The sequence below is a fragment of the Cherax quadricarinatus genome, chromosome 67, assembly GCF_038502225.1.
Source record: "Cherax quadricarinatus isolate ZL_2023a chromosome 67, ASM3850222v1, whole genome shotgun sequence".
Classification (NCBI taxonomy): domain Eukaryota; kingdom Metazoa; phylum Arthropoda; class Malacostraca; order Decapoda; family Parastacidae; genus Cherax; species Cherax quadricarinatus.
In genome coordinates, this window is record NC_091358.1 from 4,514,010 (window position 1) to 4,540,095 (window position 26,086).

At 44.2% G+C, this 26,086-nt stretch overlaps 3 protein-coding genes across 4 annotated transcripts in view; 2 read left to right on the plus strand and 1 right to left on the minus strand.

Annotated features, from left to right (window-relative positions):
• Positions 1-109: 109 nt before the first annotated feature.
• On the minus strand, positions 110-9,448 carry LOC128699626 (uncharacterized). 2 transcript variants are annotated; one of them, XM_053792357.2, is made up of 7 exons: positions 9,291-9,448; positions 8,349-8,471; positions 6,400-6,628; positions 4,181-4,355; positions 2,872-3,087; positions 2,029-2,240; positions 110-350 (listed from the first exon to the last, which is right to left on the minus strand). In XM_053792357.2, the coding sequence occupies exons 2-7, from the start codon at positions 8,464-8,466 to the stop codon at positions 320-322; spliced, it is 981 nt and encodes a 326-aa protein (XP_053648332.2). In that variant the 5' UTR covers positions 8,467-8,471; positions 9,291-9,448; the 3' UTR covers positions 110-319. The 2 variants fall into 2 exon arrangements, with proteins under 2 accessions (XP_053648332.2, XP_069955439.1); XM_070099338.1 differs by lacking the exon at positions 9,291-9,448 and adding an exon at positions 9,118-9,280.
• Positions 9,449-11,556: 2,108 nt separating this feature from the next.
• On the plus strand, positions 11,557-20,822 carry LOC128699627 (uncharacterized). Its single transcript, XM_053792358.2, has 7 exons — positions 11,557-11,765; positions 14,296-14,399; positions 16,641-16,866; positions 17,804-17,975; positions 18,482-18,670; positions 19,137-19,336; positions 20,646-20,822. The coding sequence occupies exons 2-7, from the start codon at positions 14,303-14,305 to the stop codon at positions 20,671-20,673; spliced, it is 912 nt and encodes a 303-aa protein (XP_053648333.2). The 5' UTR covers positions 11,557-11,765; positions 14,296-14,302; the 3' UTR covers positions 20,674-20,822.
• Positions 20,823-21,487: 665 nt separating this feature from the next.
• The window catches only part of LOC128699566 (uncharacterized), a 10,757-nt gene continuing 6,158 nt past the window's right edge, over positions 21,488-26,086 (plus strand). Inside the window, exons 1-3 of the mRNA XM_053792296.2 lie at positions 21,488-22,149; positions 23,068-23,628; positions 24,804-24,886. Coding sequence (XP_053648271.1) covers positions 22,135-22,149; positions 23,068-23,628; positions 24,804-24,886 — 659 coding nt within the window. The 5' untranslated portion in view covers positions 21,488-22,134. The remainder of the gene's footprint in view (positions 22,150-23,067; positions 23,629-24,803; positions 24,887-26,086) is intronic.

The window sequence follows — 26,086 nt, forward strand, 5'->3', positions numbered from 1 at the left end:
ATCTTCTCACAAAACCATCATCAATAACGCACAATAACACTCTACCACATTCTTAAATAACAGGAATATAACTATCCAAGGCTGAGCAGGAAAAAAATATGTACACAAACTGAATTTTCTTCTTTATTTTGGTTTCTAGATACCATTTAAAGGGTGCAACACTGGTACATCATAAACAATGCAACACTGGTACATGATAGATATTTAGGTATAACGAATCAATAAAGTTAGCGTGATATATTTCCTCCCTCGATATCTTTACTGATATTACCAAATATCATCAGGACGGAGGGAGTGCGCAGAACATTCTTCATCTTTTCTAGGCATCTTTCGTCAGTGGGTTGTAGTACCTGCAGTGAGGAATTGTAAGTTTAGTAATTTTTCTCTGTATAATCAGTGGCTGTTATTGCTTGGTTAGTGAGGTTTGAAGTCCATCAACTACACGTTGTTGTGGGTTAGTTGGGAATTATTCCAGACATGTTGTTGTGGGTTAGTTGGGAATTATTCCAGACATGTTGTTGTGGGTTAGTTGGGAATTATTCCAGACATGTTGTTGTGGGTTAGTTGGGAATTATTCCAGACATGTTGTTGTGGGTTAGTTGGGAATTATTCCAGACATGTTGTTGTGGGTTAGTTGGGAATTATTCCAGACATGTTGTTGTGGGTTAGTTGGGAATTATTCCAGACATGTTGTTGTGGGTTAGTTGGGAATTATTCCAGACATGTTGTTGTGGGTTAGTTGGGAATTATTCCAGACATGTTGTTGTGGGTTAGTTGGGAATTATTCCAGACATGTTGTTGTGGGTTAGTTGGGAATTATTCCAGACATGTTGTTGTGGGTTAGTTGGGAATTATTCCAGACATGTTGTTGTGGGTTAGTTGGGAATTATTCCAGACATGTTGTTGTGGGTTAGTTGGGAATTATTCCATCTACGGTATTGTTACTTTCATTCGGACGGGGACTTGATCCATGATCCATGTAAGCAGCATGGACCGTGGACCAATATTGTTTCGTGTATGGAGTGTTGCATATATCGACATTTGAGAACAGTTGGAGGCATTTTTCTGGAATATTTCATTTGCTTGCTAAAATACATAAATTATCACACTTTTAATCGAAACTGTTGCTACAGTTGCATTTTATTGAATAAATTATGCCAAATCTTCAGCTAAGTGGACACCATCATAGACTCAATACCACTTATAAGTTGCTAAACGTACTTTTTAAAAGAATCCCTGATACCACTTGGTTCTGGTGTATACAATATCAAATGACCAACAAACATTCACGATATATACATGTATGTCTCTAAGTGTATATACGTTGAGAGTTGACTTTAATCGCTATTTTAGGTATTAAAGTATTGTTGACTGGTGGAGGGCAGGTTACATGTAGCTTTGATGACCCTCGTGTAGTGGTTAGTCTTTAAATCCAGTTAACCAATCAGATAGTCTTATTACCCTCGTGTAATAGACTTTAAATCTCATTAACCGGCTAACTAGTTTTAATGTCTCTCGTGCCTTTAAGCCCCACTAACCAATTACATAGTCTTAATGACCTTTGTGTAATAGACAGACTTTAGGAGTCATTAACCAACCAACTAGTCTTAATGACCCTCTTGTAGTAAATAGGCTGTGAACCCCATTAATCAACTAACCAGTATTAATGACCCTCGTGTCATTAATGACCCTCGTGTCATTAAGACACATAAGCAACACTCGGATATCTTTACTGGTGATACGAGGAGCCAACCAGAGTCTCTTTCGGTTAAATAAAGATAATAATTTCTGGCCTGAAAAAAATGACTGCCACTGAAATTATTGGATTAAAAAAAAAGTCATTGGTGGACGAAATGTTTTACCAGTCAAGATACCCAGGTGCTGCCCATGTGTCATGGTCATCAACTTATCGGTGGTATACAATGCCGATAAGATAAGCTTTGTTTACTTATCGGTATTGTATACCACTGATGCAAGGGTAACAGTCCTTAGCCCTTATATTGAATTACGGAAATTTGAGAATGTTACCGTGAAGCTTGAGTAGCCAGGGCATCAGCTTTCAGCTTGAGGAAGGCCCAGTCGTCAACGAGGGTGTCAAGGTTAGCGTTGAGCCAGAGGGCGGCGTCCCGGTCCACCTGGGTCTGGTACAGATCGCAGAAGGAGGCACAAGACCCGTCCTCATTGTTGTCCGCGTGAAGCTGCTTGCACGTCTCAGTATAGTCCCGCACTGTGTCTGTTATCTGAGGACAGTGTATGCTCTCTCTCACACCTCAGCTTTCTAAGGTACAGAACCTGTATTCTCTGAGGGTTACTGTGTAAGATGATCTGCTCTTTGAGAAATGATTTCTACTCGTATGTAAGAAGTGCTCGCTAAGGAATACTGTCTGGGTCACGAACAAACTCTCTTTGAAGAATAGTCTTTATGGGTTTTCATGTATGGGTGAGGAGGGTTATTTGTGTTATCTCAAGTTCATGTTTGTGTGGTTGTTAATGATTTATTCTGTGTAAGACCTGTTTATGTCTTTATCTATCTCTTGTATTGTATTGTTCTAAATAAAATAAAAAAAAAAATAGTCTTTATGTAAGAACTGATCTCTGAGGAATACTTGTTTACGTCAACAGCAACTGATCTCTGGGGAATACTTTCTACGTCATAAGTAACGGTACTGTGACAATATGACTGCAAGTCGATAAAGGAACATTTCATTTATTCATAAATTTTTTTTTTCCTGTGTCTGTCTACTTTCTCTCATGAATAAATACTCCATCAGGGGAAGTTGGTCTATTAGAGACACCTGATCTATCGAGGGCGCTCATCTATCAGAGACATAGTGCACGCCCATTCTTATGTTAGAATGATGTATTACCTACCTTGTATAAGTCGTAGCAGGTAAGGCTCGTCCACTGGAAAGCCAGACAGCTACCGTCAGCCTCATCGAAGTAGCACTCGATCTGAGTGTTCCTCCACCTCATCGTCTCCTTTTGCAGCCAGATGCCGTAGTCGATGTAGTGTTGTAGCTGCCTCGAGAGGTCCACCCACCAGCGAGACACCTCGCCCCCTACCTCCGTGTACGAGTCAGCTGCATCCTGGTTGTAAATATATAAATTAGATAAGATAAGATAAGATAAGATTTCGTTCGGATTTTTAACCCCGGAGGGTTAGCCACCCAGGATAACCCAAGAAAGTCAGTGCGTCATCGAGGACTGTCTAACTTATTTCCATTGGGGTCCTTAATCTTGTCCCCCAGGATGCGACCCACACCAGTCGACTAACACCCAGGTACCTATTTGCTGCTAGGTGAACAGGACAACAGGTGTAAGGAAACGTGTCGAAATGTTTCCACCCGCTGGGAATCGAACCCGGGCCCTCCGTGTGTGAAGCGGGAGCTTTAGCCACCAGGCCACCTTTTGGAAACGTTCCGCCACACATTGGCCTCATCAGTTCAATGCAAAGAAGAATGGTGGCGGTGGTGGGGGTCACTCATCAGCAGGTGAATTAGACGCATGTGCATCAGTTGGGTATCTTTACTGTTGAAACGTTTCACCTACACGGTAAGCTTCTTCAGTCAAATACAGAAGCATCAGGTGTAGTAGTGTAATGAAGATGATGTAGTCAGTCCATCAACTTTGGAGATATGAGGTGGTCAGTCCCTCAGCAGCCTGGAGAAGAATTCAGCTCCATGGTCTACAACTACACCTGCTACCTTTGTATTTGACTGTGGGCGAAACGTTTCAACAACAAAAATACCCAACTGTTGCACATATGTCTGAATCACCAGCTTGTTGGTATTTTATAGTACTTTCAACATGACATTAGTATGCAGTGAAAGAGATGAGGGAAGCAATGGGGTAACGAGGTGACAAGAACGATATATTTAATGAAGTGTGGAAGTGAACGAATAATGTTATTTAACGTTTATCGACGTTTATCTATCCAGTAGCGTCTTACTGACCTCGGGGAAGAGTTTGCACAATAATACTGACACTTTTCTACACAAGAGTATTAACTTATTTCCTGGAGAATACAAATGAACAATACCGTGTCTGGAACAATACACAAATAACCGGTACATAGGAGAGCGAAATTTAGGACCAGATAATGGTCCAAATTAGACCGAAACGTCATCTTAAGATTCATTATCCTATGTTTGTAACTTGCTGTTTCTCGCTTATTTCTGACCTTAAGAATGAGGATGTGGATGCCGGCGATGTCAGCGAAGTCGATGATCATTGACCAAGGCATCTCTGAGGCCTCCACCAGGTAGCGATTAGTGATGATTGAGGTGGTGATGGAGTCAGCCAGTGTGTTCTTGTCTGGGTACGACCCGTCACTCACTGTCTCAGCTCTGGAGTACCTAGCACAGGCAACACCCGGGTCACGGAGAACTCCACTCAGTAGTGTGTCAGTGAATATGCAGAAATGATCACACACTCACACACACACACACACACACACACACACACACACACACACACACACACTCACACACACACACACACACACACACACACTCGTCCCCCTGTTGTCTCCAGTGCCACGTCCCCGCCGTGCTGCTGGCACTGACCGGGTCATCTCATGGCACACCCGTGTCAGATTATTCTCCCCAAATTAATAAATTACCGACAAAATATCACACAAATACAAGACAATAAATATGCAGGAAAATGTTAAAGAATAACTTAAGAAACGTCAAGAGCATAATTTATTTCCACTGGAGTCCATAGGTTCTCCCATAGGCTGTCTTCCCATAGGCTGTCTTCCCATAGGCTGTCTTCCCATAGGCTGTCTTCCCATAGGCTGTCTTCCCATAGGCTGTCTTCCCATAGGCTGTCTTCCCATAGGCTGTCTTCCCATAGGCTGTCTTCCCATAGGCTGTCTTCCCATAGGCTGTCTTCCCATAGGCTGTCTTCCCATAGGCTGTCTTCCCATAGGCTGTCTTCCCATAGGCTGTCTTCCCATAGGCTGTCTTCCCATAGGCTGTCTTCCCATAGGCTGTCTTCCCATAGGCTGTCTTCCCATAGGCTGTCTTCCCATAGGTTGTCTTCCCATAGGCTGTCTCCCCATAGGCTGTCTTCCCATAGGCTGTCTTCCCATAGGCTGTCTTCCCATAGGCTGTCTTCCCATAGGCTGTCTTCCCATAGGCTGTCTTCCCATAGGCTGTCTTCCCATAGGCTGTCTTCCCATAGGCTGTCTTCCCATAGGCTGTCTTCCCATAGGCTGTCTTCCCATAGGCTGTCTTCCCATAGGCTGTCTTCCCATAGGCTGTCTTCCCATAGGCTGTCTTCCCATAGGCTGTCTTCCCATAGGCTGTCTTCCCATAGGCTGTCTTCCCATAGGCTGTCTTCCCATAGGCTGTCTTCCCATAGGCTGTCTTCCCATAGTCTGTCTCCCCATAGGCTGTCTTCCCATAGGTTGTCTTCCCATAGGCTGTCTTCCCATAGTCTGTCTCCCCATAGGCTGTCTTCCCATAGGCTGTCTTCCCATAGGCTGTCTTCCCATAGTCTGTCTCCCCATAGGCTGTCTTCCCATAGGTTGTCTTCCCATAGGCTGTCTTCCCATAGGTTGTCTCCCCATAGGCTGTCTCCCCATAGTCTGTCTCCGGGTTTAGCGCTTCCCCCTTGATTTTAATAATAATAATCCACATTTCAAAAGAATTTTATTTACATTATTACTGGCTTTACTCTGCTTAAATAAACACGTAAATAAAGGGCACAATAAAGTGTCGGTCAGATTAAAGGTTGACCTTAAGCCACCTCGCCTTTTTTTATTATTTATCGTCCGATTTCGTTCATTTTTGGTCTGCTTTAAGAAGCATTTGCTTACCACATTTTAACGAAGTTTCAATACGATCGTCTAACAAATAAATGAAAAAAATGCTATTGGATTGTCTGGGGATTTTGTTTTTTTCTTTCTCAAGAAATGCAGTGAAATTTTAGCATGTAAATTGCTGGGATATTTTTTTTAGGTTAAAAATAATTTCGAAAGGGAAGTTTTTAGGACGTTTCGGACTTGATAAAAGTTAAGTACGAACCGAAACGTCGTTTTAAAGTTTCCCTTTTTCCAAATTGTGGTTTAGCTGTGAATTATTTAACCTACGATATTTTGAATTTTTTTTCTTCTGTCTTTTAGATAAAGGAAGAAAATAATAATAATAAAAAAGGCTCCCTTTTGATGATTAAGATAAATATGCAACAGTTGGGTATAATTATTGTTGAGGGACTGACTACATTATCTCCATTTCACTACTACACCTGCTGCCTCTCTATTTGACTGAAGAACCCTACTGTGTAGACGAAACGTTCCATCAATAAAGATACCCGACTGTTGTACGTGTGACTTAATCATCAACTTAATATTTTATACCATTTTAAACACAAGATTCCGATTTGTTGACATACTTGTTGAGGAGAGAGACGAGGTCCTGCTTGTAGACTTCCACCTGGTTCATGTTGTGTTCGTTGATGAAGTCTCCGCATACTTGAGCCACGTTGTCCCTCACGTGTTCCCAGTAGTTGTCTTCGGGTTTGGGTTCCCAGGCGTTGATGATGGCTAGTAAGAGCGCTGACACTGTCGGGTACGGCACCAGCCCCGCCAGGAACTTGGCCACCGCAAACCCGACGGTGATCACTGTACCGCCGTCAACATAACCAGGTTAGAATAGCATAATATTGTGCCTGGATAAAATCTAATGGTTATAACCATAGCCGTAATTTTTAGAGGGGTCGATGGGTAAGCCAGTGGAAGGCCTCGGTCAGATAAGATTTTCTTCGGATTTTTAACCCCGGAGGGTTAGTAACCCAGGAAAGTCAGTGCGTCATCGAGGACTGTCTGTCTTATTTCCATTGTGGTCTTCAGTCTTGTCCCCCAGGATGCGACCCACACCAGTCGACTAACACCCAGGTACCTATTTGCTGTTAGGTGAACAGGACAACAGGTGTAAGGAAACACGTCGAAATGTTTCCACCACGTCGGGAACCAAACCCGGGCCCTCCGTGTGTGAAGCGAGAGCTTCAGCCACCGGGGCCATCATGTGACTAAGACCCGCGTCAGGAAACACTTGTCCTGTTTCCTGATACACCTTACCTAACCTACCCCGTGGCTGGAACAATTCACAGTTAATCCCCAAATTAAAATTTTGACTTTTAGCGCTGTGGTAGAACGTTCAGCTCACAACTGAAAAGACCCGGACTCAATCCTACATTTCCAGGGTAATCGAGGATTATTAACCCCCCAGGATTACTAATCCAAAGAAATCTTCGAAAATAAATCCCAGACATCTCCTCGCTCCCAAGATATGACCTGAGGATTTCATGCATCTCTCTCTCTCACTCGCGATTTGATAATGGTCGCAAGCGAGTTGAAATATTTAGTTTTAATCTCCAGTTTATGACTCAAGAAATCGTAATGAAACGATTGCAAACAAACCATACCACAGGCGGGGATAGAACCCGCGGTCATAGAGTCATGTTGACGGCAGTGAAGGGACTTGAGCTAGAGTTCGTCACGGCCACGCTAGCTGGAGATTCGTCTGTAAAAACTTGCATTTGTGGTCACAGTGGTGCCTGTGCTAACCTTCCTATGGTGTAGAAATATACCTAGTTGGATGAATCTTATTGTGGCTAGCTGGTCTAGTGGCTAACGCGACGGGCTGGAGTTTTGAGACTCTATGACCGCGGGTTCTATCCCGGCCGGGGTATGGTTTCTCCAGTTTATGGTTCAGTTGTGAATTCCACAACATTATTATTTACAAAGTTATCATTACATTATTATATTTTAACCTGGCAATTACTCTGACTTGTAATTTAACTCAGTAATTCCTCCTTACATTCTCACAATATAGCGAAGTTACTCATAAAATCGTATTAACACGACTGCACACATATCTGTGATTTATTTGTAATCGCGTTGTTACGATTTCGTGAGTCATGATAGCAGCTTTGAAGGGACTTGAGCTAGAGCACGACACAGCCACGCTGATGTGGGATTCGTCCGTAAAAACCTGCATTTCTGGTCACAGTGGTGGCCCATGCTAACCTCCCTATGGTGTATGATAATATACCTAGTTGGATGAATCTTATTAGAGCCACCTGGCCCAGTGGTTAACGCACTCGCCTGTGAGTTTTAGGACTCGCCATGGGTTCAAACTCCACCCGTTCCGTTTACCTGGAGTTTACCTGGAGAGAGTTCCGGGGGTCAACGCCCCCGCGGCCCGGTCTGTGACCAGGCCTCCTGGTGGATCAGAGCCTTATCAACCAGGCTGTTACTGCTGGCTGCACGCAAACCAACGTACGAGCCACAGCTACCCCTCACAACCTTGCAACTGGCGCCACTGGCGCCAAACACTCACGGGTGCCGTCGATGTCAGGTTCATCTGGGAAGGCTGTGACGTAGGCGGTGCTGGGGTTAATGTAAGTGATCAATAACAAGAACGCCACTGCCACGGCCAGCGCCCACACGCCTTTCATCTCTTCTGTGGGTGGTGTGAGAAGGTAAATGAGATGTGATGATGTGGAGAATTGCAAGCTGAAGCCTCGGAGATGACAGTCGCAGAGCGCAGGCCGGCGACTGTCATCTCCGTGGCTTCAACTTACATTTAGACTCGTGCTAGACTGTATATTGGCCAACACTAAACAACACTTCTGTATATTAGAAGTAATCAAGGTCCCAAGAGCCCAACGTTTTCTAATAAATATGTCTTTAAAAAAACAAACCATACTACGGGTGGGGTTTGAACCCGCGATCAGAGAGTCTCAAAACTCCAGACCGTCGCGGGTTCAAACCCTACCCATGGTATGGTTTATTTGCAATCGTGTCATTACGATTTCGTGAGTAATGTATCCTTGTGTTTACTCACCTTTCTTTCTAAACCAATTTATCGGTATCTATTACCAGGGTTTATGTATCTATCGTGTTCACATACGTAACAATGGGGTTCTATTATATATTTTGACGTTGCTGTAAATTATCGAGATAAATACTTCATAACAACGTATACAAATTCTTCGCATTGTTTCTCAGACCAGTGAAAAATAAAGTGAATGTAAGTGTTACGAAAAAACTTTATACTTAAACTTAAACTTAACTTGGTTGTAAGTTGAAGTGTCGGGCAATATTACCTTGTTGATAAGTAAGACACTTGTACACCACTCTGGTAACTTCTGCTAACTGTACTCGACTGAAGAAGCCTACTGTGTAGGCGAAACGTTTCGGAATAAAGATACGTAAGTGTTGCACATATGTCTTACTTATCAACCTGTCGGTATTGTATACCACTTTGACATAGCATTACCTTGTACTTGATGGTATGAGAGAAACAGCGAGGTAGCCTGAGTCTGGCTGTGTTGTGTGGGTGTGTGACGGGTAACTGTGCTAGAGGTGAACACACACTAGAAAAACACGAAGATTGGACTGTGGTGGGGGTAGAGAGGTGCCACCTCTCTTAAGTTATCCCTGAGACCCTCAACACCTGCTGGTACTCACCAACAATGTCAAAAAAATAGTCCAAGGTCTAGAGCATTGTCTGTTTTGGAATACATGTACGAGTTTAAGAAGAGAAGGACTTGCCTTCTTACTTCCACTAGTGGATCGCGTCTCCTGCAGCGTCTTGGAGATCTTCCATCTCACCTTCGACAGTACTTAAGACTCCATTCTCATGCTTCAGCTTCATATTATTCCAGACCATGAAGATGAACTCCTCTCCTGGCTGAGGGACTGACCTCCTCAAATACTATTTCTCCAAGGTTGATGGACTGATTACAACTTTATTTTACTACACCTTCTGTCTCTGTATTTGACTGAAGAAGTCTACTGTGTAGGCAAAACATTTCAACACTAAAGATACCCAAATGTTGCTGCACGTGTGTCTTAATCATCAACTTGTCGGTATTTTATACCATTTACAACATAAGAAAGAAGAAAAACTGCAGCAGGCCTACTGGCCCATAGTAGACAAGTCCTTCTCAAACCCAAACCCTGGGAGTGATCATGTCAGAGGATCTCACCTTCAAGGACCATAACATTGTATCAATCGCATCTGCTAGAAAAATGACAGGATGGATAATGAGAACCTTCAAAACTAGGGAGGCCAAGCCTATGATGACACTCTTCAGGTCACTTGTTCTATCTAGGCTGGAATATTGCTGCACACTAACAGCACCTTTCAAGGCAGGTGAAATTGCTGACCTAGAAAATGTACAGAGAACCTTCACGGCGCGCATAACGGAGATAAAACACCTCAATTACTGGGAGCGCTTGAGGTTCCTGAACCTGTATTCCCTGGAACGCAGGCGGGAGAGATACATGATTATATACACCTGGAAAATCCTAGAGGGACTAGTACCGAACTTACACACGAAAATCACTCACTACGAAAGCAAAAGACTTGGCAGACGATGCAACATCCCCCCAATGAAAAGCAGGGGTGTCACTAGCACGTTAAGAGACCATACAATAAGTGTCAGGGGCCCGAGACTGTTCAACTGCCTCCCAGCACACATAAGGGGGATTACCAACAGACCCCTGGCAGTCTTCAAGCTGGCACTGGACAAGCACCTAAAGTCGGTTCCTGACCAGCCGGGCTGTGGCTCGTACGTTGGTTTGCGTGCAGCCAGCAGCAACAGCCTGGTTGATCAGGCTCTGATCCACCAGGAGGCCTGGTCACAGACCGGGCCGCGGGGGCGTTGACCCCCGGAACTCTCTCCAGGTAAACTCCAGGTAAACTAACAAAAATATTTACCCAACCCATTTTCAATGTTACCCGAGGCTTTGATAACCCTATTAACCCATGTGCAAATCCCACTTAAATCCAATCCCTCTCATTCATGTATTTATCTAACTTAAATTTTAAGCTACCCAAGGTTTTAGCTTCAATGCCTCTACTAAGCAGACTGTTCCACTGTTAAGAAACACTGTTATTATACCAGTTTACATTATCATTTGTACACATGCTGGATAAAATATATAGACTCTACGCAGCAATAATCTACGGGAAAATAATTTACTGAGATTATACTCCATATTGTACTGTGTACAACAACTACATTCAATAATTGTAAAAAACGAAATGACTTAATACTCCTTTCTAGGAATGTAACAATGTTCAGTGGGTCTGAGAAAGACCCATTTTGGCCTCTAGGGATATACCGCTCACAGGTTTACCTGGAATTTACCTGGAGAGGGTTTCGAGGGTCAACGCCCCTGCGGCTTGGTCTGAGACCAGGCTCCATGGTGGATCAGGGTCTGATCAACCAGGTTGTTACTACTGGCAGCACTCAAACTGACGTACGAACCACAGCCCGGCTGGTCAGGTACTGACAGGTGATGTAATAATTTTGGTAGAATTACCGACAATATGTTAGGTAAAAGGACACAAGTGCACCTAATATGACATTTTACTGTGGCAACGTTTCGCTCTCTAGAAAACGTTGCCACAATAAAATGCCACAGTAGCACACTTGTGTCCTTGTACCTAACACTCACAGGTGCGTAATAAAGTAGTCTCTCACGCGACCTAACTAATGAGAAGCAGCAGGTGTGTGAGTACATGAACAAGTGTCTTCCCAGGTCCCAGGAGTCCCTCCCTAGTAACTACGGTAGCTCCCTGTGTCTCCCTTGACGCAGTATTATGAAGACAACTTATCAGGGTGAAGGAGGGTGGTGAGACGAGCACACTGTCTTGCCTCAACACTGCTGACTTGTTCCAGGCTCGATCACTTCCCTCCTCCACACTTGGCGCTTCAGTCCTTCCTTGAGCAGTAACCTAAAGGTAAATGTTGAAATATGATTTTCTTCTCTGGTTCCCTAAGAAAAACATTTTATTAATTAATCCAAGATTCGCACTGAAGTCAATTATAACGTCTTAAAGAAAAATGGGAATTCCAATCATATTCACTCTGTAAAGCAATACATAGCTGTTGACCCTCGGCTACAGTTGGTTGTGCAGCTGGTTGTGCAGCTGGTTGTGCAGCTGGTTGTGCAGCTGGTTGAGCAGCTGGTTGTGCAGCTGGTATTTCTACTTTTCAACGTGTACATAATCCCAGTCCTGTGAAGTGAATCGTGACTCTCATCCCTAAATACTGTTGGGAATATACTCATCCCCAGACTCCAACATGCTTGTGTCACGAGCCAGGTGCTGGTATTATAAATTTTACATAATGAAGAGTTAGCCAGGTCATATGGTGTCAAGGACGAGGTCATTTATAACCTCGGAGGGTCAATCAGAAGTCTGAGAACAACACAGCATAAAGGACTCCAGTCACCTTCAAGGACACCAATGGAAATAAGTCACTTTGTCTGACTTTTTTGGGTTATTTTAGACAATTTACACTATGTATGATAATTATACTTATGTGTATCTGTGGCTAGCGAAGTTAACATCAGTGAGCCGCTGTATCTTCATGGCTCTTCATCTATTTCAATTATTCAAGAAGAGCCGCACATATATGGCTGTTCATACTATCATGCAGAATGAGCTGTATGGTCATGGCAAGAGTTTCTATTACTAGAATTACTTCATTAACATTTTTTAGCACTCTGGCCGTCTCCCACCGACGTAGTGACTCGAAAAATGGAAAAAAAAACACTTTTACCATCACTTATTCCATCACTTTCTTGCCAGAAAGGTGCCAATACTACAGTTCAAAACTGCAAATATCTCCACTCCTCCTTCAGAGTGCAGGCACTGTACTTCCACCTCCAGGACTCAAGTCCGTCTAACCGGTTTCCCTGAATCCTTTCACAAATGTTACCTTGCTCACACTCCAACAGCATGTCAAGTCATAAAAATCACTTACCTCCACTCACTCCTATCTAACATGCTCACACACGTCTGCTGAATGTCCAAGCCCCTCGCGTACAAAACCTCCCTTACCCCCTCCTTCTAACCTTTCCTAGGGTGACCCCCCCCCCATCCAGCCTTCCCTTCACTACAGATTTATACACTCTCGTAGTTATCTTATTCTTCTCCATTCTTTTTAAATGTCCGAACCACCTCAACAACCCCTCCTCAGCCCTCTGGATAATGCTTTTAGTAACCCTGCACCTCCTCCTAATTTCCAGATTACGAATTTTCTCCATGATATTAACACCATACATTGCCCTCCGACACAACATCTATACTGCCTTCAGCCTTCTCGCTGCAACATTCACAACCCATGCCTCACACCCATGGTACCACCATACTCTCATAGATTTCCCTTTTTGCCTCCATGAATAATGTTCTTTGTCTCCACAGACTCCTCAATGCACCACCCACTTTTTTCCTTCATCAATTCCATGGTTCACCTCGTCTTTCACAGACCCATCTACTGACAAGTCCACTCCCAAATATCTGAACATATTCACTTTCTCCGTATTTCCTCTTTCCAATCTGATATCCAATCTTTCACTACCAGTTTTTTTTTTCTATCTTCATCACCTTGCTCTTTCCTATATCCACTTTCAATTTCTTACACACCTTACAAACCTTACACACCTCCCAAATCTTACACCTGACAAATCATACACACCTCCCAAATCTTACACCTGACAAATCATACACACCTCCCAAATCTTACACCTGACAAATCATACACAAGGTTAGTTCCAGAGCTAAGGGGAATGTCCTATGAAGAAAGATTAAGGGAAATCGGCCTGACGACACTGGAGGACAGGAGGGTCAGGGGAGACATGATAACGACATATAAAATACTGCGTGGAATAGACAAGGTGGACAAAGACAGGATGTTCCAGGGAGGGGACACAGAAACAAGAGGCCACAATTGGAAGTTGAAGACACAAATGAGTCAGAGAGATAGTAGGAAGTATTTCTTCAGTCATAGAGTTGTAAGGCAGTGGAATAGCCTAGAAAATGACGTAGTGGAGGCAGGAACCATACACAGTTTTAAGACGAGGTTTGATAAAGCTCATGGAGCGGGGAGAGAGAGGGCCTAGTAGCAACCGGTGAAGAGGCGGGGCCAGGAGCTAGGACTCGACCCCTGCAACCACAAATAGGTGAGTACAAATAGGTGAGTACACACCTCCCAAATCTTACACCTGACAAATCATACACACCTCCCAAATCTTACACCTGACAAATCTTACACACCTCCCAAATTCGTCCACCAACCTCTACAACTTCTCTTCAGAATCTCCCAAAAGCACAGCGTCATAAGCAAAAAGCAACTGTGACAATTTCCACTTTGTATTAGATTCTATATATTTGAATCCCACACTTCGCCCCAACACCGTAGCATTCATTTTATTTACAATATAAGTGTTCAACTCTCTTTAACTAACTAGACTCAATGTAATACCAGGAGGAGGATGCGTGTGTTACTGTTGTGTGGGCTGATTGTGTTGCTGATGGTGACTCTCACAGCCACAGCACCTCGCACCACCTCAGAAATCATAGATGGAAAGCGTAAGTACGAGCAAAATTGATTGCAATTTGTTTTGCAACATTGGTTGCATATCATTTGCAAAGCATTTTGAGCAAACCTAAACTAACAGTAGGCCTACTTAACTCTTGTTAGGTAAATGGACTCTGATGAAATTAATGTTACATTTTGGAAATAAATGGTATAAAATACTGACACAATGGAAATATAAACACAAATGCAGTATAATGTGATCCTTTATTGACAACGTTTCACCCACACAGTGGGCTTTTTTCAAGTCACACACGGATCTACCTGGGGTTGGAAGGTACGGGAGTATTTATACTGCATTTATGTTACATTTTACTGTGGCAACGTTTCGCTCTCCAGGAGCTTTGTCAATAGATTTAACGGCTTGACAAAGCTCCTGGAGAGCGAAACGTTGCCACAGTAAAATGTAACATTAGTTGCACTTGTCACCATTTACCCAACATTTTGTAGGAACTTCAACCATTATTACCTCTTAACTCTTAATGTATACATAGTTACGAAGTTGTTATGCTTATGGATTTAATACATCAGTTTGCGTGCGGCCAGCAGTAACAGCCTAGTTGACCAGACCCTGATCCACCACGAGGCCTGGTCTCAGACCGAGCCGCGGGGGCGTTAACCCCCGAAACCCTCTCCAGGTAAACAAATATATATATATATATATATATATATATATATATATATATATATATATATATATATATATATATATATATATATATATATATATATATATATATATATATATATATATATATATATATATATATATATATATATATATATATATATATATATATATATATATATATATAATGTTTACCTGGAATTTACCTGGAGAGGGTTTCAGGGGTCAAAGCCCCCCGCGGCCAGGTCCGTGATCAGTCCTCATGGTGGATCAGGGGCTGATCAACCAGGCTGTTACTGCTGGCCGCACGTAAACCGATGTACGAGCCACAGCCCGGCTGATCAGGTACTTTAGGTGCCTGTCCAGCGCCTTCTTGAAGACAGCCAGGGGTCTTGAAGACAGCCAGGGGTCTTGAAGACAGCCAGGGGTCTTGAAGACAGCCAGGGGTCTTGAAGACAGCCAGGGGTCTTGAAGACAGCCAGGGGTCTTGAAGACAGCCAGGGGTCTTGAAGACAGCCAGGGGTCTTGAAGACAGCCAGGGGTCTTGAAGACAGCCAGGGGTCTTGAAGACAGCCAGGGGTCTTGAAGACAGCCAGGGGTCTTGAAGACAGCCAGGGGTCTTGAAGACAGCCAGGGGTCTTGAAGACAGCCAGGGGTCTTGAAGACAGCCAGGGGTCTTGAAGACAGCCAGGGGTCTTGAAGACAGCCAGGGGTCTTGAAGACAGCCAGGGGTCTTGAAGACAGCCAGGGGTCTTGAAGACAGCCAGAGGTCTTGAAGACAGCCAGGGGTCTTGAAGACAGCCAGGGGTCTTGAAGACAGCCAGGGGTCTATTGGTAATTCCCCTTATATATGCTGGGAGGCAGTAGCGCTAAACTTTCAATAATGTTGGTGGAATTACCGACAATAAGTTAGGTAAAAGGACACAAGTGCAACTAATGCGACATTTTATTGTGGCAACGTTTCGCTCTCCAGGATCTTTGTTAAGCGCTGTACCATAGAGGTCAAAGAACTCTTGGGGTGTCAACAGTATACTAAGCAAGTATCAGTGTTGACAGGGAATTAGTAATCAAGATTAATCCAAAGTGGAGAAGAGTTACTTCAATCCCTTCCATCAAGAATCATTCACCAATGTCAGGGTAGCAGTAACAGCCTGGCTGATCTGGCCCTGATCCGCCGGGGAGCCTGGTCAAGGACCAGGCAGTGAGGGCGTTGACCCCCGGAACACTCTTGAGGTAGATAGACTCCAGGCAGGGCAGCCCTTGAAGGGTGCAAGAACTTTATAAATTGGGTAGATATCAAGGAAAATAGCGTAAGTGGTAAGAATAGCGGCTCTCAACACCCAGGTTCGGGAACCAAATCTCCGGCCAGGACGCGCTGAAGTGTCTTGCATTCGACCTGGTGACCGTCTGGTTTCCGGAAGTTGGCCTCACAATGTAGCTTTGAATATTTCACTTAGGACAGGATCCCAGAGGTTAACCTCACAATATAGCTTTGAACCTTCCACTTCGAACGGGATCCCGGAGGGTGACCTCACAATGTAGCGTTGAACCCTCTACTTCGGACAGTAAAGAATCTAAATCTGGCTATTATTATCTCCATGACCAGAAACAACCATTGCTCTAGCCGTTGCCCACTTGTTGATTGGTCTGATCCCCAACGAGACGGTGCAGGGCCTCCTCGTCACGATCATCGACGCCCTCACTCAGGAAGACTTCGACTACTGGGAGGAGGTGAAGGACGATGTCACGGCTCTAGTGGGTCAGTATATCAACGAACACAACATGCACCAGGTCGAAGTCTACCAGAATGATCTGGTCACCCTCATGGACAGGTAAGAATAGAAATCATATGAAAATTCCCTTACATCCCCCTAAATAAAAATAAATGTGTATTTTTTTAATTTATTTATTTATTTTTTATTTATTTATAATTTGAGCACACTTACAGAGGTACAAAAAAAATGTGGAAAGTTTCTATACAGAGAGGAAGGGAGTTGAAGTGCTATTCATGAAGTGGTAGAAAGGGAAGGGAGAGAAAAGTTGAGATACCACTGAAGTGTAAGATCCCAGGAAGCAGTGTTATTTCTTGCCTCTGGTGCTATGAGAAACATTTCGAGAAAATAAAGAGTCTGTGCAGGCAACTGTCACTTAAATCATCCTAAAAATTTAAATATTCTAAAGAAATGTATTTCTACCATAAAATAATGTATTAAAAATTAAAAAAAAAAATAAGTGAAACGAGTCAAAACGTCGTCTATGTAACCTTGCTGAACTTGTCAAAACCGCCATTTATGTCCCTTCGTTCAAGTGAACATCAGATAATGTTCAACTGGACGAAATATGTAAAGGACCATTTTGCTTCATTGTCACCTTAAACAATTAACATTATATAATTGCCTGGGTGGTTCATTTTAAGTCACTATCCACGGGTTACTGGTGGATTCGAAATAAGGTCTGTGAGAATGACAGTCCACCGTCCTAACCACTGGGCCAGCACCACCTCAACAGGACCCTCCACAACCCGCCCTGGGTTGAGATCATCCTGTCTGGGTATGCTGATCTGATGGTTATGTTCACACACTTCATAAGTTACCACAAGCCTCATCATTGGTTACCCTCTCAATGATGACGGATCTTCCTATCTCGTTATGTAGGTGCGAACCAACGAACTCCGACAGGAGAGAGACGTCTCCCTTGTCGGAGTTCGTTGGCTCGAACCTAAAGCCTTAAGAGGTTCTCCCTATCACCTTGATGGACGCCCGGACGTAGGTACAACAACGCACCTGTGTCCAGCGACACCTACCCAGACAAGAACCAGCAGGCAACAGCACTCTCCACCTCCATCGTCACCCACCGGTACCTGATCGAGGCTGCAGAGTTGCCACAGTCCATGATGCTACATTTCGAAGACATTTCCTCTATCCACGTAACCGTTCTCAAGGTATGTTTACCTTCCAGTCTCCAGGTGCTCTATGGCCCCCTGTGGGTTTAGCACTCACTCGTGAGTATAATGATGTGTTTAAGGCAGATTACTCAACGTTAGCTTCTAGGGACTATGTCCCGAAGTGATATGGACGCTAGGCGATGTTTCGCTCAGTCCAGGATCATTAACAAGTTGATAATGGGCCAGGATGGGCCGAAACATAGCAAAAACATTGTTAATCTTCACATATAATAATAATAATAATAATAATAATAATAATAATAATAATAATAATAATAATAATAATAATAATAATAATATGTATCGCATTTCCCCTTCCATATCTTGTATTTCTTCTTACTCATCCTATTTTTTTCCTTTCATATTATACTTTTCCTATCACCTTTCTCCCCTTCAATATCTTACTCTTCCCTCCTGTATCCTACTATTTTCTTTCCTATCTTACTCTTCTTCTTCCGCCTCATTCATGGTAATCACAATATGGCTGACTGCATGTTGTTAAGGACGTGGCGGAGACGTACTCAGTTGAGGGTCATCCACCGTCGCGTTGGTGGGTCGATCTGGATGAAGAACTCGATCACTACATCGGCTACGGCAGGGGCCTGCAGGTGGACCTCAGGGACTGGCGCCTAGGGATGGTCATCTGCTCCGTGGACGTCGTCGGCGTCTTCAGGCGTTACGACGTGTATACTGTGAGTGCTTCAGGAGTACGCTCTTCGATATTCAGTTTGGGCTATAGTATCACAATTGGTTTGGTGGGTATGTGGAAGCCGGGATCAATGGTACTGGTTTTCGGAGCTTCGTGTCGGTTTATTGGGTTCTTGGTGCACAGGCAGTGTGATGCCCAGGCCCGGAGAGCCATGCCCAGGAGAGAGAGAGAGAGACAGAGTAGACTTTGTTGACTGAGAGAGATCGGCTGCCAGAGTGAGACAGGGTAAGTGTGGTGTGGGCTGAGCTGGGTAGGCCTATAGGTGGCAGCACCAGCAAGGCGCGAAATATGAACCCAGATGGGCAACAGTACTTCGAAGAATCTTTGGATGTGTGTGTGTGTGTGTGTGTGTGTGTGTGTGTGTGTGTGTGTGTGTGTGTGTGTGTGTGTGTGTGTGTGTGTGTGTGTGTGTGTATGTGTGTGCTCACTGTATCTTTCTGTGGCCTCAGGCTACGGACCTGGTGACGGGGGAGGTGTCGACATGCCAGCAGCTCCATGGTGCCGACGACTGCAGTGACCACTGTGCACTCTTCAGGCAACACAAGGCTAACGAAGTCCAGGTCTTCATGGCAGCCAAGGTCGATGATGTTTTATTCTCATGGGAGCTGCTCAAGAACATCTCTTCAGTGTATGCTGCAACATCTTCAAGGTGAAAGAGAGAGACATGATCACTATATACAAAATACAATTTTTTATTAATTTTTAATGTGTGTGTGTGTGTGTGTGTGTGTACTCACCTAGTTGTGATTGCAGGGGTCGATTCACAGCTCCTGGCCCCGCCTCTTCACTGGCCGCTACTCAGTCACTCTTCCCGCTCCATGAGCTTTATCATACCTCTTCTTAAAGCTATGTATGGATCCTGCCTCCACTACATCACTTCCCAGACTGTTCCACTTCCTGACAACTCTGTGGCTGAAGAAATACTTCCTAACATCCCTGTGATTCATCTGAGACTTCAACTGCCAACTGTGACCCTTTGTTGCTGTGTCCCATTTCTGGAACATCCTGTGTCTGTCCACCTTGTCGATTCCTCTCAGTATTTTATATGCCGTTATCATATCCCCCTTATCTCTCCTGTCTTCCAGTGTCGTCAGGTCGATTTCCCTTAACCTCTCCTCGTAGGACATATCCCTCAGCTCCGGGACTAGTCTTGTTCAAAACTTTTGCACTTTTTCTAGTTTCCTTACATGCTTCGCTAGGTGTGGGTTCCAAACTGGCGCTTCATACTCCAATATGGGCCTAACGTACAGTGTACATAAGAACATAAGAAAGATGGAACACTGCAACAGGCCTACAGACCCATGCAGAGCAGGTCCATGTCCCCCCCTCCCGGATTAGCCCAATGACCCACCCAGTCTGGTCACCTCCACTCAAGGAAGGAGCACGGCACCAGACCCAGCAGCACAAGCTAGTCCATTCAAACTCACACCCACCCACGCCCACTCATGTATTTATCTAACCTATTTTTGAAACTACACAACGTTTTAGCCTCAATAACTCTACTCGGGAGTTTGTTCCACTCATCCACAACTCTATTACCAAACCAGTGCTTTCCTATATCCTTCCTGAATCTGAATTTTTCCACTTGTTCTTAGGTTTGCTAGACGGCCGTATGCTGTAGCAGTTATTTGGTTGATGTGCGCCTTGAGTGAGGTTTGTAGTCTCTGGCCCCCTAATGTGTATGTGTGTGTGTGTGTGTGTGTGTGTGTGTGCAATACAGTCGCAAATAGGCGATCTTAACAATGCAGAACAAGCCACAAGGGGATGGAAATCTTTAGCTCACGATCTTTCACACTCGTGCGTCATCAGGAGCTATGCAGTGTTACAAGACAGCAACAGATAGGAGGGGAAATTCTCTGAGGCAAGGCAGAAGGTATCACTGGCTACCCGTGACACAGACATGGGTCACCATTGATACCTTGATAAACACCTTACTTACTAAGTACATTTATTCACAGGTTCTACGATCCAGTCCGAGAGCGTTAACGTTCATCAATGACTTCGGTTGATGTCAGTCCAGGTGACACAGTGATGTTACCAGTACCAGCGTCACTGACGATCGTGTTACTGGAAGGTTGACAACATCGTCTCCAGATGTGTATAAATGGTGTACTTTAAATAAACGTAAAAACATTTGTTAATTTATTACCTAGAAAAACTAGTGGTAATGGGCAGAATTCTGCACACGCCATAGTGATACCTGGAGAGGGTTTCAGGGGGTCAATGCCCCCGCTGCTCGGTCTGTGACCAGGCCTCGGAGTGTGGGGTGACTACCACCCACGACATGGGTGTGGGGTGACTACCACCCACAACATGGGTGTGGGGTGACCACCACCCACGACATGGGTTGGGGTGACCACCACCCACAACATGGGTGTGGGGTGACCACCACCCACAACATGGGTTGGGGTGACCACCACCCACAACATGGGTGTGGGGTGACCACCCACAACATGGGTGTGGGGTGACCACCACCCACAACATGGGTGTGGGGTGACCAGTAAGTAAAGCATCAAACTAACACCTGTTGTTCTCACAGCAACAAGCATTGTGTAACACCCTCGCCATCTCTCAGTGTACGTGCACTGAGATGTACATCTCTCAGTGTTTATACCTGGACAGATACATACTCTCAACGTATATAAACCGAGACATCTCTTAGAGCACCATGAAAGATATATACCTCTCGGTATATATATATATATATATATATATATATATATATATATATATATATATATATATATATATATATATATATATATACATATATATATATATATACTATGAGAAACACCTCTTGGTGTATATACCTTGTAAGATAAGCATCTCACAAGGTATATACTGCGAGATATTCTAACCATGACCACGGGAAAGCGCTAAACACGTAGCGGGTCAATCAGAACCAGTGGGGAACGGGAGACAGACTTGATCCGAGGAAGCGAAGAGTAGCTCTAATTCCTTGAATCAAGAATCCTTCATCAGTGTCAAGGCAGCGTCCTACAAGAGTCATCAAGGTTGCTCTACACCTGTATACATTCAAAAATAGCTTTAATCTCTAAAATATAAATCAATGTAAACTCTTAGTTTATATACATTAATATACACCTTTCAGTGTATATACCTTATCAGAAGCACTATGAATTCTTTATAATATATAAACTATATCGTAGATAGTTAGCAAACTCGCATGACTACATATAACGTTACATAACAGGTGATATATACATCGAGAGATGTATATCTCTTAGTGTATATACACTGGAAGTTTACCCTGATCCCTAATTTAAAGATTAAAGTATTCTCAGATGGCGGGTAAGAGGTTAAAGGTAGCCTTATTGACCCTCTTAAGTGGTTGATAGTCTTAGTACACTTGACCTAGCAGACTGGAGCAGACTGACCCGGTCATCGGTCAAGTGTATACAACCTCTCATACACTCGACCCTCATGAGTTTACTCAAGGTAAGACTAAGGTCATGGTTTGTAAAGTTGCTATGGGAAAAAATAATAGTAGTCAGTAGGAGAGAACAAATTACTTAAATGTGTTTGAGTTCCAGTTGGTTCCAATTATGAAGTTATGATACACTCGAACGATGGTTCATGGTTCATGGTTCATGGTTCATGGTTCATGGTTCATGGTTCATGGTTCATGGTTCATGGTTCATTCTTCTGTGTATTCACTGACTCGTTATACCACCACTGAATTTAGCAAAAGTGAATGTATTTCCCTGAATAAATGAGTTTATACAGTGATTGATGTATGGTACAGTGCACCCGTATTATCAGGACAAGTTTTTTTTAATTAGTGTACCTGTTGAAGAAAGCCACTTGTGCAATATATGGTAATCTATGTTGAGGAAACGTTTCGCTGTCAGTCAGTGGCTTCTTCAGTCCAATACCGAGAATAGCTGTGAAAGATGAGAAGGTAAATGAGATAATCAGTCCCTCAGACTAGAGTCGTTGTGTTCTGTCCAGTAGTCTTGAGAAAAGTACAGCACATTCTCGGAGAAGTTGCTTATATATGTGGGGGCTGCAGGCCACCATCAGCAACAGCCTGGTTGACCAGGCAAGCACCAGACGAGCCTGGCCCAAGGCCGGGCACCAGGAGTAGAAAAACTCGCGGGACTCATCAAAGGTATATACTGCAGTCAGGGAAGTAGAAGCAGTAGGTGGCGGAGTCACCATTGGACAAATCCACTAGTGTAAATAGGTCATGACTGTAGGTTAGGAAAGCATTAGGATACTTCCAGTAGGTACTGGAACAGCTTGTGGGATCACTAGTTAAGGCGGACATTCAATCCAGACGGTCACCCATCCAATTACTTGCCTCATGAAACTGCAACTTTCGGCATGTGTAAATGAGAGGAATTTTTTTTTCAGGGTGAGGTGAAGGAATGTGAGAGGGAGAGTGAAGCCAGGGTGTGGTATCCACCTCCCGACACATTGGGAAGGTCCTACCTGCTCTCACTACCTAATTACTCCCTGGACACCTGGCAGGAACTCTGTATTGATCCCCGTGATCCCACAACCTTCCCAGAGTATAAAACTGGGGAGTATGGCGTCCCAGAAGCTCAGAGAAATCCTTTAAATCCGCAGATACAAGTGCAGGCTGGGTCAAGTGGCTTTCACGACTCTGGAAATCTTCCACAATCCTCTCTAGAAGCGCATCTAGTAGCAACTCAACCCCAACCCTCAAGTTATATACAAATGCCTCTAAACTATATACAGCCTCAGATAACTTCACATTCGGGCATAATACAACTAGAAAGCTTCAGAAATACTGAGGTAAGCAGTGTTCAGCACCCGAGGCTCCTCAGACTGGGTCTCCCACACACGCTGCTGGATCTTCCTCACAACGAGCAACCACAAGAACTTGGAGTGACTGAGTCACATCTCGGAGCACACGACCTGCCTGCCTCTGATCTAAATACACACCTCCGGGTAAGTTATTAAAATATCCGTGCAATTTATTAATTCCATAAGGTTTCAACTTGTTTATAAAAACACTTATATGCAGTTAAGGATATGTAATAAAGGAAACTTCTCGCTACGGGTTAGTTGTGCTGTCTGAGCGGCTAAGGTGCCAGATCAATCAGGTTGTGATGGATATGCGGGGCTGCGGGCCACCAACAGCAACAGCCTGGTTGACCAGGCAAGCACCAAACGAGCTTGACCCATGGCCGGGCTCCGGGAATACAAAAACTCTCGAAACTCATCCAAAGTATAAAGGTAAGTTTAGTGTACATCCCCAGGATCATCCTGCGAGCGGTAACTAAAAAAAAACAGAATTACAGTCACAATGGGCATAATAGCATCTCAAAAAATATATATTACAGTCCCAGGTGGCTTCTTCAGTTCAATGACTTTTTTCTTACTGTCATTATCCACATCTCGATAATACCAGTATACCTGGAGACCTCCAGGTCTCCAGGTATAATACAAATGTACCATATACTGCCTCTAATGTTTACACTTCAGGGAGACACCTTGATGCCGGTGAAGGTATCAAGGTGTCTCCCTGAGGTGTTTTCCTTTTCACCAGCCCTTGAAGAGAGTACTTTGATGCTGTCTCCCTGAGGTGTTTTCCTTTTCACCAGCCCTTGAAGAGAGTACTTTGATGCTGGTGGAATGTTCTTCGTCCAGGGAAGTGGAGAGTGCCATCTACTTTCTATGATTATATCTGAGTACCTCCCTTTTCAAGGCTGGAGGTCAGGGTTAAGGGTCAGTCTGAGTTATACCAAGTGATCTTGTATTGACCTGGTCAGTCATACAGGTGTTGATATATTGACCTGGTCAGTCAAGCAGGTGTTGATGTATTGACCTGGTCAGTCATACAGGTGTTGATATATTGACCTGGTCAGTCAAGCAGGTGTTGATGTATTGACCTGGTCAGTCATACAGGTGTTGATGTATTGACCTGGTCAGTCAAGCAGGTGTTGATGTATTGACCTGGTCAGTCAAGCAGGTGTTGATGTATTGACCTGGTCAGTCAAGCAGGTGTTGATGTATTGACCTGGCCAGTCATACAGGTGTTCTTGTATTGGCCTGATTATTCATATAAGTGTTTCCATACAGGTTAGTCTTCTAGACCTGATCACTTCAGTGTTCCCTCACAGGTCGGTCTTCTTGACCTGGTCTATGACAAACCCAACAACAGGACACCACACCACCTTCTTCGTTGGTTCGGAACCATATACACGTGAGTACTAGTAGTATCAGCAGTATAATGACTGTTGCAGGACGAAGCGAGGGTGGTCATAAGGTTCCTGTAGCTAGGTGCTGGTTTCAGGTGAATTATTCCAGCTACAGGGGCGCCACGAGTACGCTAAGAGACAACACAGTAAGTATCAGGGACCAAAGACTGTTAAAACTGCCTCCCAGCATACATAAGGGGAATTACCAATAGACCCCTGGCAGTCTTCAAGACGGAGCTGGACAGGTACCTAAAATTAGCAAGCCTGGTTACAGACCGGGCCGCGGGGGCGTTGACCCCTGAAACCCTCTCCAGGTATAACTGTGGTGGTTTAGAACTTAGTTTGGTTATAATAATACAATTGCGGTATTTTGACTTATGGTTTATTATTCAATCACAATAGACCCTCATATTTAAGGCATTATCTCTCAGTCACCATAGACCCTTATATAGGAGGGCCCCACTTATATCGGAGGGCCCCACTTATATAGGAGGGCCCCACTTATATCGGAGGGCCCCACTTATATAGGAGGGCCCCACTTATATAGGAGGGGCCCACTTATATAGGAGGGCCCCACTTATATAGGAGGGCCCCACTTATATATGAGGGCCCCACTTATATAGGAGGGCCCCACTTATATATGAGGGCCCCACTTATATAGGAGGGCCCCACTTATATAGGAGGGCCCCACTTATATAGGAGGGCCCCACTTATATAGGAGGGTCCCACTTATATAGGAGGGCCCCACTTATATAGGAGGGCCCCACTTATATAGGAGGGCCCCACTTATATAGGAGGGCCCCACTTATATATGAGGGCCCCACTTATATAGGAGGGCCCCACTTATATAGGAGGGCCCCACTTATATAGGAGGGCCCCACTTATATAGGAGGGCCCCACTTATATATGAAGGCCCCACTTATATAGGAGGGCCCCACTTATATAGGAGGGCCCCACTTATATATGAAGGCCCCACTTATATAGGAGGGCCCCACTTATACAGGAGGGCCCCACTTATATAGGAGGGCCCCACTTATATCGGAGGCCCCCACTTATATAGGAGGGCCCCACTTATATCGGAGGCCCCCACTTATATATGAGGGCCCCACTTATATAGGAGGGCCCCACTTATATATGAGGGCCCCACTTATATAGGAGTGCCCCACTTATATAGGAGGGCCCCACTTACATAGGAGGGCCCCACT

Coding starts and splice junctions, on each gene's coding strand:
- LOC128699626 (XM_053792357.2), bottom strand. CDS start 8,466: ATGAAAGGCGTGTGGGCGCTGGCCGTGGCAGTGGCGTTCTTGTTATTG. Junction 6,629..8,348: donor ACCTGACATCGACGGCACCC/GTGAGTGTTTGG, acceptor ACGGCGGTACAG/TGATCACCGTCGGGTTTGCG. Junction 2,241..2,871: donor CCTGCTACGACTTATACAAG/GTAGGTAATACA, acceptor CACTGTCCTCAG/ATAACAGACACAGTGCGGGA.
- LOC128699627 (XM_053792358.2), top strand. CDS start 14,303: ATGCGTGTGTTACTGTTGTGTGGGCTGATTGTGTTGCTGATGGTGACT. Junction 16,867..17,803: donor CTGGTCACCCTCATGGACAG/GTAAGAATAGAA, acceptor GCCCGGACGTAG/GTACAACAACGCACCTGTGT. Junction 19,337..20,645: donor TATGCTGCAACATCTTCAAG/GTGAAAGAGAGA, acceptor ATTTATTCACAG/GTTCTACGATCCAGTCCGAG.